General features: G+C 36.5%; 1 protein-coding gene across 1 annotated transcript; it reads right to left on the bottom strand.

Annotated features, from left to right (window-relative positions):
• Positions 1 to 737: 737 nt before the first annotated feature.
• On the bottom strand, positions 738 to 1,291 carry LOC122668225. The gene is made up of 2 exons (XM_043864816.1): positions 1,077 to 1,291; positions 738 to 1,046 (listed from the first exon to the last, which is right to left on the bottom strand). Exons 1-2 carry the CDS (start codon positions 1,266 to 1,268, stop codon positions 738 to 740), a joined length of 501 nt encoding a protein of 166 aa, XP_043720751.1. The 5' UTR covers positions 1,269 to 1,291.
• Positions 1,292 to 10,769: the final 9,478 nt, after the last annotated feature.

Genomic DNA, 10,769 nt, shown 5'->3' with positions numbered 1-10,769 from the left:
CGGTGCTGCTTTTTAGGCCTTTTTTTCTCAAAATATAATATCATATATAGAATTAATTACACAAATCATATTACGTAATGATTACAAAGATTTTCAATTAAAATTTAGGGCAAGAGAATACTAACCGCTTGTGTAACCCTCGCACCAGCACACCTGCACCCAATGAAAGTGTGCATAGAGGCATTGGTTTGGATGCGATTTTCGATTTCTCTACAGACTGAATGGTCTCTTTCACACTCAAAAGCATTGATTTGTGTGTAAGAGCAAGAACCATGCTAATCACATGACCGATTAGCATTCTTTTTCCCTTAAATTTAATTGTGCTTTAATTCCCTTCTATTTTATTTTTGTTGCAACCTAACAGTGAGGGTTACTATCAATGTGCATTGATAGTATAAGGAATGAATTAATGCCATAATGTTTAATAAACAATCTGATTTGGAGATATTCTATATGAGAATTCCTATGTTTGGGCGCAGGATCCATGTGACCAGGCAATATTCTTTTTGCCAAAAATAATATATATTCATTCCTTTACAAGCATAAAATTACAAATTTTTCACTAACAGGCAATATATGGTGTAATTGTATGGAACTCTAACAACCCATCATCTCATTGCCAAGAAAGTGTAGCACTGAAAGGAGAAAAAGGGTTCAAAAAATTGGAAAGAAAAAATAAGGTGGGGGGGAGGGGGGCAAGGGAGGGTTAAGACTTGAAAGAGGAAAAACCAGGTGGGTCACGAGTCACGACTCGGGAATCCAAATCCAACTGAGCCAGTGTTGATCTTAGACGGAGCAGCGAAGCGTGAGCTGAAACCAAGGCGTGAAGCGTCGAGATCTTCATCGTCATCCCGATGGTCGAAATTGAGAGCATAGCTTTGAGGATCGTATTGAAACTGGGCGGCCCTCCTATTCCGTCTCTTGTTGCCTCCATTGGCGTAGACGCTGAGCTTGCGAATGAGGTTTTTCCACTTTGGGCCACACAACAACTCAGTTATCTCCTTCAAATCCTTTAGTTTTCTCCTCCACAGACTCTCTCTGTTTTCTGATGATGATGATGATGATGATGATGATGATCCTTGTTGCGACTGCAACAGAGATACACGTTCATTACTCCTCTGCCTTCCTATGCCGAAGAATCGAAAACACGCACACCCATCATTCCCAAATCCCTCCACCTCGTAACCTTCTTCTCCTTCTCCTTCTTCCATTTCTTGTATTGCTGAATTGTTGTCTAGCAAACTTGATTTCTCATGAAGAGAACCCATATATGTGACCAGACAGAGAGAAAAATGAATTGGAACCAGAGAGAGACAGAGAGAGAGAGAGAGAATTAAGATTATGAATCCGAAGAAGGGAAATATTAATTATATTGAAGAAAGAACACGGGGTAGGAAAGTACTTAACGAAAGTTCTAATAAGATGGCCGGCTTAGTGGTGCTTACGCGTTTTCTCCTTTCTCATGATAAGAACGAGCCAGCATCAGCGTGGGATTACAATTGTTGGGAAAAAGGAAAACACGTAAGAAGGAGGAAGCAAGCAAAGCAAAGCTTTAATTATTTGACTTCGTCACTACTTTTATCTTTTCTCAAATTCCCCACCCCTTTTGCCTACCTGGATATCTGCATCTCTCTTAATTTGTTGTTGTTGTTGGAGGGCTTTTTCTTAAAGGATTGGTTTCCTTTCATCTGTCCCACCATGGAAGACACCTCTGCGTGGTTACAACTATGTACGTAGGACCTATTCCTACCTATCCATCAATAAATAAAATAAACGATTAATATCTGGGAAGTTTCTTAATTCCTTTATTTTCTTTAAACCAGAGTTGCCACGCAAGAGAACACGAGCAATGGTATCATTTAAGATCTAACCTGAAAATAAAAACTAATTGAAAAATCGATATTGTAAATTGAAGAAGGGGACGGCGGAGGACAAGACAAGTGTCTATTTAGGCTGAGTTAAAAAGTCTGGTTAATTAATAAACACTTAATCAAAGAATTAATATATAGAAAATCATAGATTAATTAGGTTGGGATTGAATTAATTAATTAATTATAGTTTAATTTAATTTAATCTCATCTACCTTAGCTTTTTTGGGTACATGAATGAAGGAAACAAAATATTGAAACATGCTACATTTGAATCGATTATGTTCTTAATCATTCTCATCAACGAAGCAATGACAATTCGGACAGACATCGTACTAACTGTTGAAGATAGTTTGGACCAACTAATTGTAGAATTTGATAACAAAGTACTGATTTCACTTCTTATTGGCAAATACATCGATCCACCAATTAAGTTGATCTTTGTTATTTAAAATAGCACTTATTTGGCATCGAGTTTAGATTCATGTACGTTTGCTTTTATTTTAAGAAGGGAGAAACAATTTGGATGACTCCTTTGCTTGGAGGATCTGGTTCTTGACATTGACGACTGAGAGGCCAATTTCCACTGTAAGACTTCTATAAATTTGTAATTCAGAATTCCTATGTACTACACGATCTTATCAGTAAAACATTGTTTATTCAAAAAATAAATAAAAATGAACTTTTATCTTATTTTTAAAGAAAAAAAATTGAGTATGTCGATCCATCAACCATTCAACTAACAACCGACTGGAATAATATAAAAATATCGGATTAGCCTATATAACTTGAATGGTTTCTTGTACTAACCCAAATTATTTACTCGTATCCACACACTAGAGTTGCCCCAAAATTGAAAATTGAAAATTTATTATTTTTTGTAAATTATAAATGAAGATCATGTGTGACTTGTGATCGAGTCGTCCATGCAAAGTGGATCAATTTTATAGGGAGAATGTTCTCTGTGCTGCAGCGCAAAGCCTAAGCACATGGGCCTGCCACTCAGGGGACAGGGTGGTCATTGCACCCACCCCTATGTGCCTGGGCGCAGCTTGCGCTGCGGCATAGAGAACAATGCCCCAATTTTATATTATCGAGTGCTGGCCTAGTCATTCCATACATTCAATAAATATATATGAGAGGTACGTAGTCTAGATCAGCCAACATGTGAATTAATTGAGATTTATTTACCAAAAAAATAAATTAATTGGGATTTAGGAATAAATTGTTGCCAAAATGAAAATATCAACAAGATAGCTGGTAAGAATCTTGGCTCGATATAACCAGGTTTTAAGATTGAATCTTACTTTCAATTGTTGCCGGCTAATTAAGGAAAGACGTAATTAAATATATAAGGTATATTGAATCGTAATCATCTAACGTGGTCCAAATAAGATAAAATACATTGATTGTATGAAAATTTTTAAGGCATTTTTGTATGATTACAAGGTCTGTGTAACCAATTGTGAAAACCCAATATATAATGCTTTCCATTTTCCAAAGAAAGAATTGTTGTTGACATAACCATTAAGGAGAAGGTACCAAAGTACCTATTAAACCACCCACAATCCTATTTATATTCAATGTGAGACTATTTCTTCCGCCCACCGCATGGAACCCAACATAATATAGATGTTATGGCCAAAGTCTATCTATTAATTTTGTACAGATCTACTTAGTTAATCCAGTGATCTATATATGTGTTGTGGATGATTGTCAATTATCTCATCCTCAATATTCTTTTACCAAATGCATCACGTGCTATTTGGAACAAGTCTAAGGTCAAGTAAGTTTGAACGACTGGTCAAATTATCCAACTCAATCAACAATTCTAGCAAGCATATATGCATATATGATCCAAACTTTATTGGTCATCTCCAATTGACTCTGTCAACTTCTATAACCATCCCTTCCTTCATTCAACAAAGGAAGACTATGTTGATATTTATACCATGTGTTAATCATCATGCGTGCCATGGTTGTGTGGTCCTGCACCAATGCATGGGGTAATAAGGGAGCACGCAAGGGCATCCAATAAGAGGGATGGGTGGTGATTTCACCTTTCTCCTACCTTATGTGTGGGTGCAGGGGAATGCGATACAGCAGCACTTTTTTTCCTATAAAGAATGGATAAGAGATTGCTGTTTGATCATGTAACTCTTAGACCAGTGCGGAGGCCATTGAGAGCACATAGGGGCATAACAGAGATGTAGATGAGATTTTAAATTTCATAAAGGTAGAACAGTAATTTTGTGTGTTCCTCTCAAATAAAGTGAGATAACCTTAGATATTTCGGAGTCCAACTCACAAGACCTAAACTGTTAGATGGAGATTGTTCAAAATCATATATGAAGACACATTCCAAATCCGAGATAACAAATGTGAAAATATACGTACCTCTCTAACTCCCAATTCCCAACATCAAGTTCTCAACACAATGAAAGACAAAACGGATAGAAATATCAAAGGTTATCTCACTTAAAAAAAAAAGGGATGTGTGGGTTTAGTCTCACATCGAGTGTGTGAGTGTGGTGTGTGTTGTGTATATCCATTATTTCACGGTTCTAAAAGTCGATTAACCTTTTGGGATTGGTGTGTGGTTTGTGGGACTCGGTTCCTATCAATCCGAGCAGCAATGCTGCATGTGTAGCACTTGAGATGAGGCGGTGCGTATTTACCGCCTTACCCCTGCCCAAACGCCTTGCCTGAGCAGGGGTAAGGCGGACAATGCGCACACCTTACTCAGGTACTGCACATGACTGCACGCTACCCGGATTATTGAGGAGATTGACTCGGGAACAAATTTATTAAGAGCTCCATTGCAAAGTTCGGGCCTAGCCATTAATCGAAAAACGATGGGAACGACGAAACCTGCAAAAGATTCTATTGAAAACGAATTTGACAGGATATTTTTTCGTGGTGTCCATTTGTGCGATTACACTTTCATAAAAAAAAATAAAAAAATAAAATAATAAAAAAGGAAAAAACACCAATAGCTCTACACGTACGGAAAAAGCTCCTTTATTATACCCTGAAATCTCGTTCGAATTAAAATAGAAAGAAGAGATGAAAGGTTGGAAAACGTCAACTCCTAAGTTTTACCAGTTACCATATAGCTCGTTAAACTCACGGCTACTGTCATTAATGTCTTAATTTTTGCTCAGTAAGAAGCCTACTGTATACGGTGTCAATCGATCGATTCGGCCCAGTTTCGGTCTGGTTGAATCGGTTTCAGTTTTGAAATAAATGAGACTAAAATCAAACTATTAAAGAACTTTGGTTTTCAGTTGGTTTCGGTTTTGGTTCGATAAGGTTTCAATTTATTTTGATTTTTTAGTATCATGTTAATATTGGTTTAAATTGGATTGTTTTCAAGTTTGAACTACAATGAAATCTTACATTTTTTATTTACAGTGAAGAAAGATTCGGTAAAAACACTTAAATTATCTTCCCCAAATCAAACAAGTAAAAAACCAGCTAGGGAAATTGGTTTGATATGTTTGTCATATTTAGAACAAAGAGTAATACATTGTAGAATAAATTGTAAAGGAAAAATAAATAATATTATAATCATGAATTGCAAGGGGATGATCGATAACTAATATTGAGATCAATGTATAATTAAATAGTTTCACAAATTAATTAAATCATTGTTTAGCATCGCAAAGGATAGATAACTATAATTAAAATCAATGTATAACTAATATTAATATCACAAAATGAACCTTATTATCATATCATTCATTTAACCACTCAACTAATTTTGTATAGTAAACAAAGAGATCAATGGAAGCATTGTTACAAATCAATTTTCCTACACATAACCTCATATATACTCATAGATTTGGAACAATTCTCCTTACAATTAGAAATCTTCTCATTAATATTGAAATTAATGGATAATAATTCATCTGTTCATAAGCTCATACTCAATGATCTTTTTATTGGTTTAATTCGGCTTGAATATCGGTTAGTTTGGTGCGTGCAGTCCAATTTTTAACCGATCTTATCATACCCTCATCTAAAACTAATTCGATAAAGATCGATTCAATTTGGTCCAAGTTTTTTTGATCGATTTTGATCGGTTTTTCTAATTTGGATTAGGTTTTGACACCCCTAGGCCCTACAAGTGCACGTAGCCTCGGCGCTCAGACCTTAACCTGTTAAACATGCGATATGTTCATAGTCCATCAGAAATACTTTCACCTTGGACTTCATCACCTTCACTTTCAGATTGGACCACGAGGAAGGGTAGCCGTTAAACAGATTTCGATCCAACGTCAAAGAGAGCACTAACGTGGTTAAAGTCAAAAAACACATAATCAGTCACATGTCTTCCAAGTAAAATGGGCCGGGCCTTCTCTTCTTCTGAGTTAATTTTCTCCATCTGTCTTACTATTATTATTATTATTAAATCGTTCGTCGTCATCATTCGTCATCTTTGCGTTCCCGAAGTAGCAGAGGGTGAGGAGCGTTCACTTGTCTTTCTATCTATCTATTCCACAATCTGGCAGTGCCTTAACCCCCTGCATTTCACGTGACTTGCACGTGTACCGATCACTACTCTGCGTGCTCTCACTTCTCACAGAGCTTTAGATTACGTTCAGTAATAATAATAATAATAAAAAAAAGAATCTTTGTTTGACACACGAAATGTATAAGAGCAATATGCCAAACCTAAAACAAACTGTTTCATCAAAATTGGATCAATCGAATTCCTGGATTCGGATCCCAATTCCAACGCATTCGATCCGATAGATTCTTTATATCAAAACTGTAGAATCCTTGAGTATTCAGATTTGTTTGGTTTATTCCGATCCGTAAGAACCAATTTGATCACCTATTCCATGTTTTGAATTTTTATCCAAAACCCAAGTCAAGCGAGTGAGAGCACTGGAAAGGATATAGAGTTCAAATCCTCTCTCTTTTTCTCATTTACTGTCATTTAAAGGGTGAAGATTAGTACTTATGGAAACAAAAGGGATGGGTACTGGCACCTAAAATGTAGGCCGATGCAGATATTATATGGTCATATTCTTAATTTGTTGATTAAAGGGCAAGAGTTCTCTGTGGAGAGAAGTGTGGCCCATGCACATGTGCTGGGGCCAATGGGAACCCATAGCAGAAGAACATCAATTGGGTTGACATATCCACCTTTCATGGGGGGAGAGTGATCATTTTGCCCCACACCCCCTCCTCCCCCCCCTTTCTGAGTCTTGGCGTGGGTGGTACATTTTCCTTATGGAGAACTTTCTCCTGCAATAGGTATGCTAACGGTATATCATATGCTAGCAGTGTATGTGTTTAATTATCTCTCTCTTTCACCATTTGAAATGATTCTCTTACCCCTCAAAGGGAGAAAAAGAAAAATAGACACAGATTGCTAGCATACTCAATCTTTTTTTCTTAAATTATATAAAATAGAAAACATATATCATTGGTACAATTTATAAGGCTTTCACTTCAACCCAAAAAAAATAAAATTTATATGAATTTAAAATAAGTGCCAAAAAGCCTACCAAGGGGCTAGCTTAAGTTGTTGAATATACTGAATAGAGAGTTAAACGAGTCCAAACATACTAATTAAGATCTTGGGAATATCAAAGGCTGTTGCCAACTCCATCCCTCTCCTTAAGCTTTCAACTTTCATCCACAACATAGATTTGTTAATATCTACCCTTTCAGCAACCATAAAGATGGGATGGCTATTGCAATCTCTAGCACCATTTGAATCTCTTGGAGCCATCTCAATTCAAAACAACCCACTTTGCAAGAGGAGGGATCCACTTTACCCATTTCATTATAGGATTTGAGTATATAAGATTATATTCCAAGCATTAAAAATTTCTTTTGCACAATGGGAGTATGTCCTCTGTCTCGTCTGAAAATTTGTAAAACACATCTCTAAGGATACAATAAATAACATATTTTAGAGGGGATTTTGAATTTTTAAAAATCCTTCTATTTCTCTCTCTCCACACATGACCATCCAATTCATTTTAATTTTCCCTTTTCAAACCTTGTAGTAGCTAGGGAAAGCCTCGCAATGGATATTCGCCCGGCCCGGCCCGGCCCGCCCTCCGTTTTAATTAAAAAAAATTTTTTTGAAGTAAAATGAGAGAAGGGGTAAATTGATCTTTCTTTCCACCATTCGAAGGAAAACTTAATCCAATTCGATAAAATGACGGCTATTATTATTTTAAGGGTAATTTTTATTTTCTGTTTTTGTATTATTAAATTGATTGAAAACTAATAAATAAACTATTATTCTCAATTTACGTCGGATGTCAATTATCTCACAACATGTCCTCTGGATTGTGTGGCAATTTATGATCTTAAATACAGTCTCAGAAATAATTAAAGCACTTGAGAGAAACACAGAGATGTGATAGGCCGGCCAGTATCCGCAGTCAGCAGACTCAGCACAGCAGCAGTCCTTTTATTTAATATTTTTTTGTTTCTCCTTCGGCTCTGGTTTTGAGATTTTTTCGTTGAGATCGAGATCAATAGAATAAGAGATTCCAATCTAACGTGATGGCTTAGTTCAGGAAGCACCCTTTTCATTTTTCCTCTTTTTCCTTTACCGTCGGACAGTAAAAGGAAGAAGGCCTAATTGGCGCACAAGGAAAATTATGGTCTACATGTATCTATCTGTCACTCCATTTCTTCCATTACATCTTATAGGGGGAGTGGACCCTACCCAAGTAGTGTGTTTGATAGGGGGTAGGGTAGTCATTTTCATCCTTCCTATGAGATGTAATGGAAGAACTGGAGAGGCAGATAAATGGAGACGATAAAGATCCTATGTGTTTCCTTATTTCTGGCGATCAGGTTTGTGCATGTGTCGACATACTTTGACATAACACTCAATATATGGGAAAACAGTTTACCAAAAAAAATATGGGCAAGAGATTGTTTTCTGGTCATGTAGCGCTTGCAAGTAAAGGGATTTGATGGAATGGGATTTTTATTTTCACGGGGGGAGGGATAGATGGACTAGAGTAGAACCATTGACATTGGTTCCTCTTCCTAGGACCCATTAAAAACATCCCTAGCTTTTTGGTAGGATTGTAAACGAATAGTTTAAAGTTCACAATCGATTTGCATCTGTATTTGTTTACGAGTCTCTATATCCAACTAAAGGGTATCTAGATCTGAATTCGGATTATTCTGAACATAATCTATCTGAATAGATACCAATTAATAATAAATTAAATAACTAATGATCTTAAGGGTTCTTGAAAATTCGACATGCTATAGAGAATGAGAAAAAAAGCTAAGACAATTTAGAGACATAGATTAAGAGCGAATCATATCTATTAAGAGGAAGAAGGTTCATGTTTAGAGTCAAAAACTCGAATTTGATTCTGTGTAGTCATCAAATTCAACTTGTGGGTATTTCCTTATTCAAGTAACCAAACATCATAGAAAGAAGTATTGAGTAGATCAGGGTGGTTGGTTGGTTTCCTCCAAATCATAGTTCCTCGTGGTTCTAATGCATGTACCAAGATATCCTCATGAATGAATCTTTGATAAAATAACCAAATGGATCGGTCCTTCACTCCTTCTCTTCGACTCTAATTATCATAATATATTTAAGTTGGGGTGCACAGTGCACGTATTGAAGTTTGTTGCCTGGGAAGCTGTAGAGAACACTCGCCCGTGTTTTTCGCTATCCTCTCTCTCTTTTTAAGATATGCACGTAAAACCCACACCTATGATCCTCTCTCTCTCTATCTTGTGATCCTAGCTATTATATACATACAATACAATACTAGGTGAAGCTAAAAATGGGTTCACTTGCCCCTCTACAGTAATACCCATCACACACTCCACTAGCTACTCGACCTAGGTGCCATTGATTTCAACTTTTCAATCCTGGGTCCCATTATCTGACCCTACATATATATATATATCTATAGAGAGAGAGAGAGAGAGAGATCAATGGTCATAAATGAATCATCCGTTTTTGCAGTGCTTGGCATTTGACAAAGAAAGGAAGAGATGCATGGAGGAAGAAATGTGTGGTAGGGTGTGTGATGAGTTTAAGTACTCTTAAAAGTCTTTAAATTGTTAGTGATAGATAGATAGATTGCAAGATGACAGTTGAGGGATAGGGCCTTAGGGGAAAGAAGCTGTGAAGTGAAGTAGTACTGTTACCCGTCCGTAACAGCCGCTGCGTTCTGTAGAATGACTTCAATTCCATCTAATCGTAATCGATGCCCGGCTACACAAAAACCAACTACACTCTATTATATCACCCTCAATTTGCACTTTACTTGTTTGCTTCTTTGCTTGAGAGAGAGAGAGAGAGAGAGTATCAAGTATCAAGTATCAAGTATCAAGTATGAACCATGTAGCATCTGAGGGGGAAGGGGGAGCGGTTCCTTTTACTGTTTTTACTTTTTCTTTCTCATTATTTCCGCTTTTCCTGGGTGATTTTATAGTTCAAAGCCTCGTACTTGTGACTTGTGAGTACTGAACTACTACAGAGATTAAAATTTTTAACCGAACCCAGAACCAGAAGCCTTCATTCCCTTATTGGTGGAGGTTAAACCCTAAACTGAGCCTAAAGGAAGTCGAAAAGAAACAATAATTAAAGCCAAAAGAAGAAAGAAACCCTGATGAGAAATCTAAACCAAAGCAAACCAAAGCAAAGACTAACTTTCTTACATAAGATACTTGCATTACTTAAACAGTTTAGAATTAAAAAGAGAAACTGATAACAAAAATAGATATACATTATTACAAAAAGATTACCTGCTTTTTAAAGATAATCTTTGTTGTAGTAATGCATTTTACCTTTCAAGATTTACAATTTTTCATGGACTACTCCCAAAACCAGAAAAGAACCCACTTAAAGCATAACTGATGATCAAGAACTAGCCCTCCTAAAGTCAT

The sequence above is a fragment of the Telopea speciosissima genome, chromosome 7 (assembly GCF_018873765.1).
Source record: "Telopea speciosissima isolate NSW1024214 ecotype Mountain lineage chromosome 7, Tspe_v1, whole genome shotgun sequence".
Taxonomy (NCBI): domain Eukaryota; kingdom Viridiplantae; phylum Streptophyta; class Magnoliopsida; order Proteales; family Proteaceae; genus Telopea; species Telopea speciosissima.
Note: the sequence above shows the minus strand (reverse complement) of the source record. Positions and strands in the feature narration are given on the sequence as shown.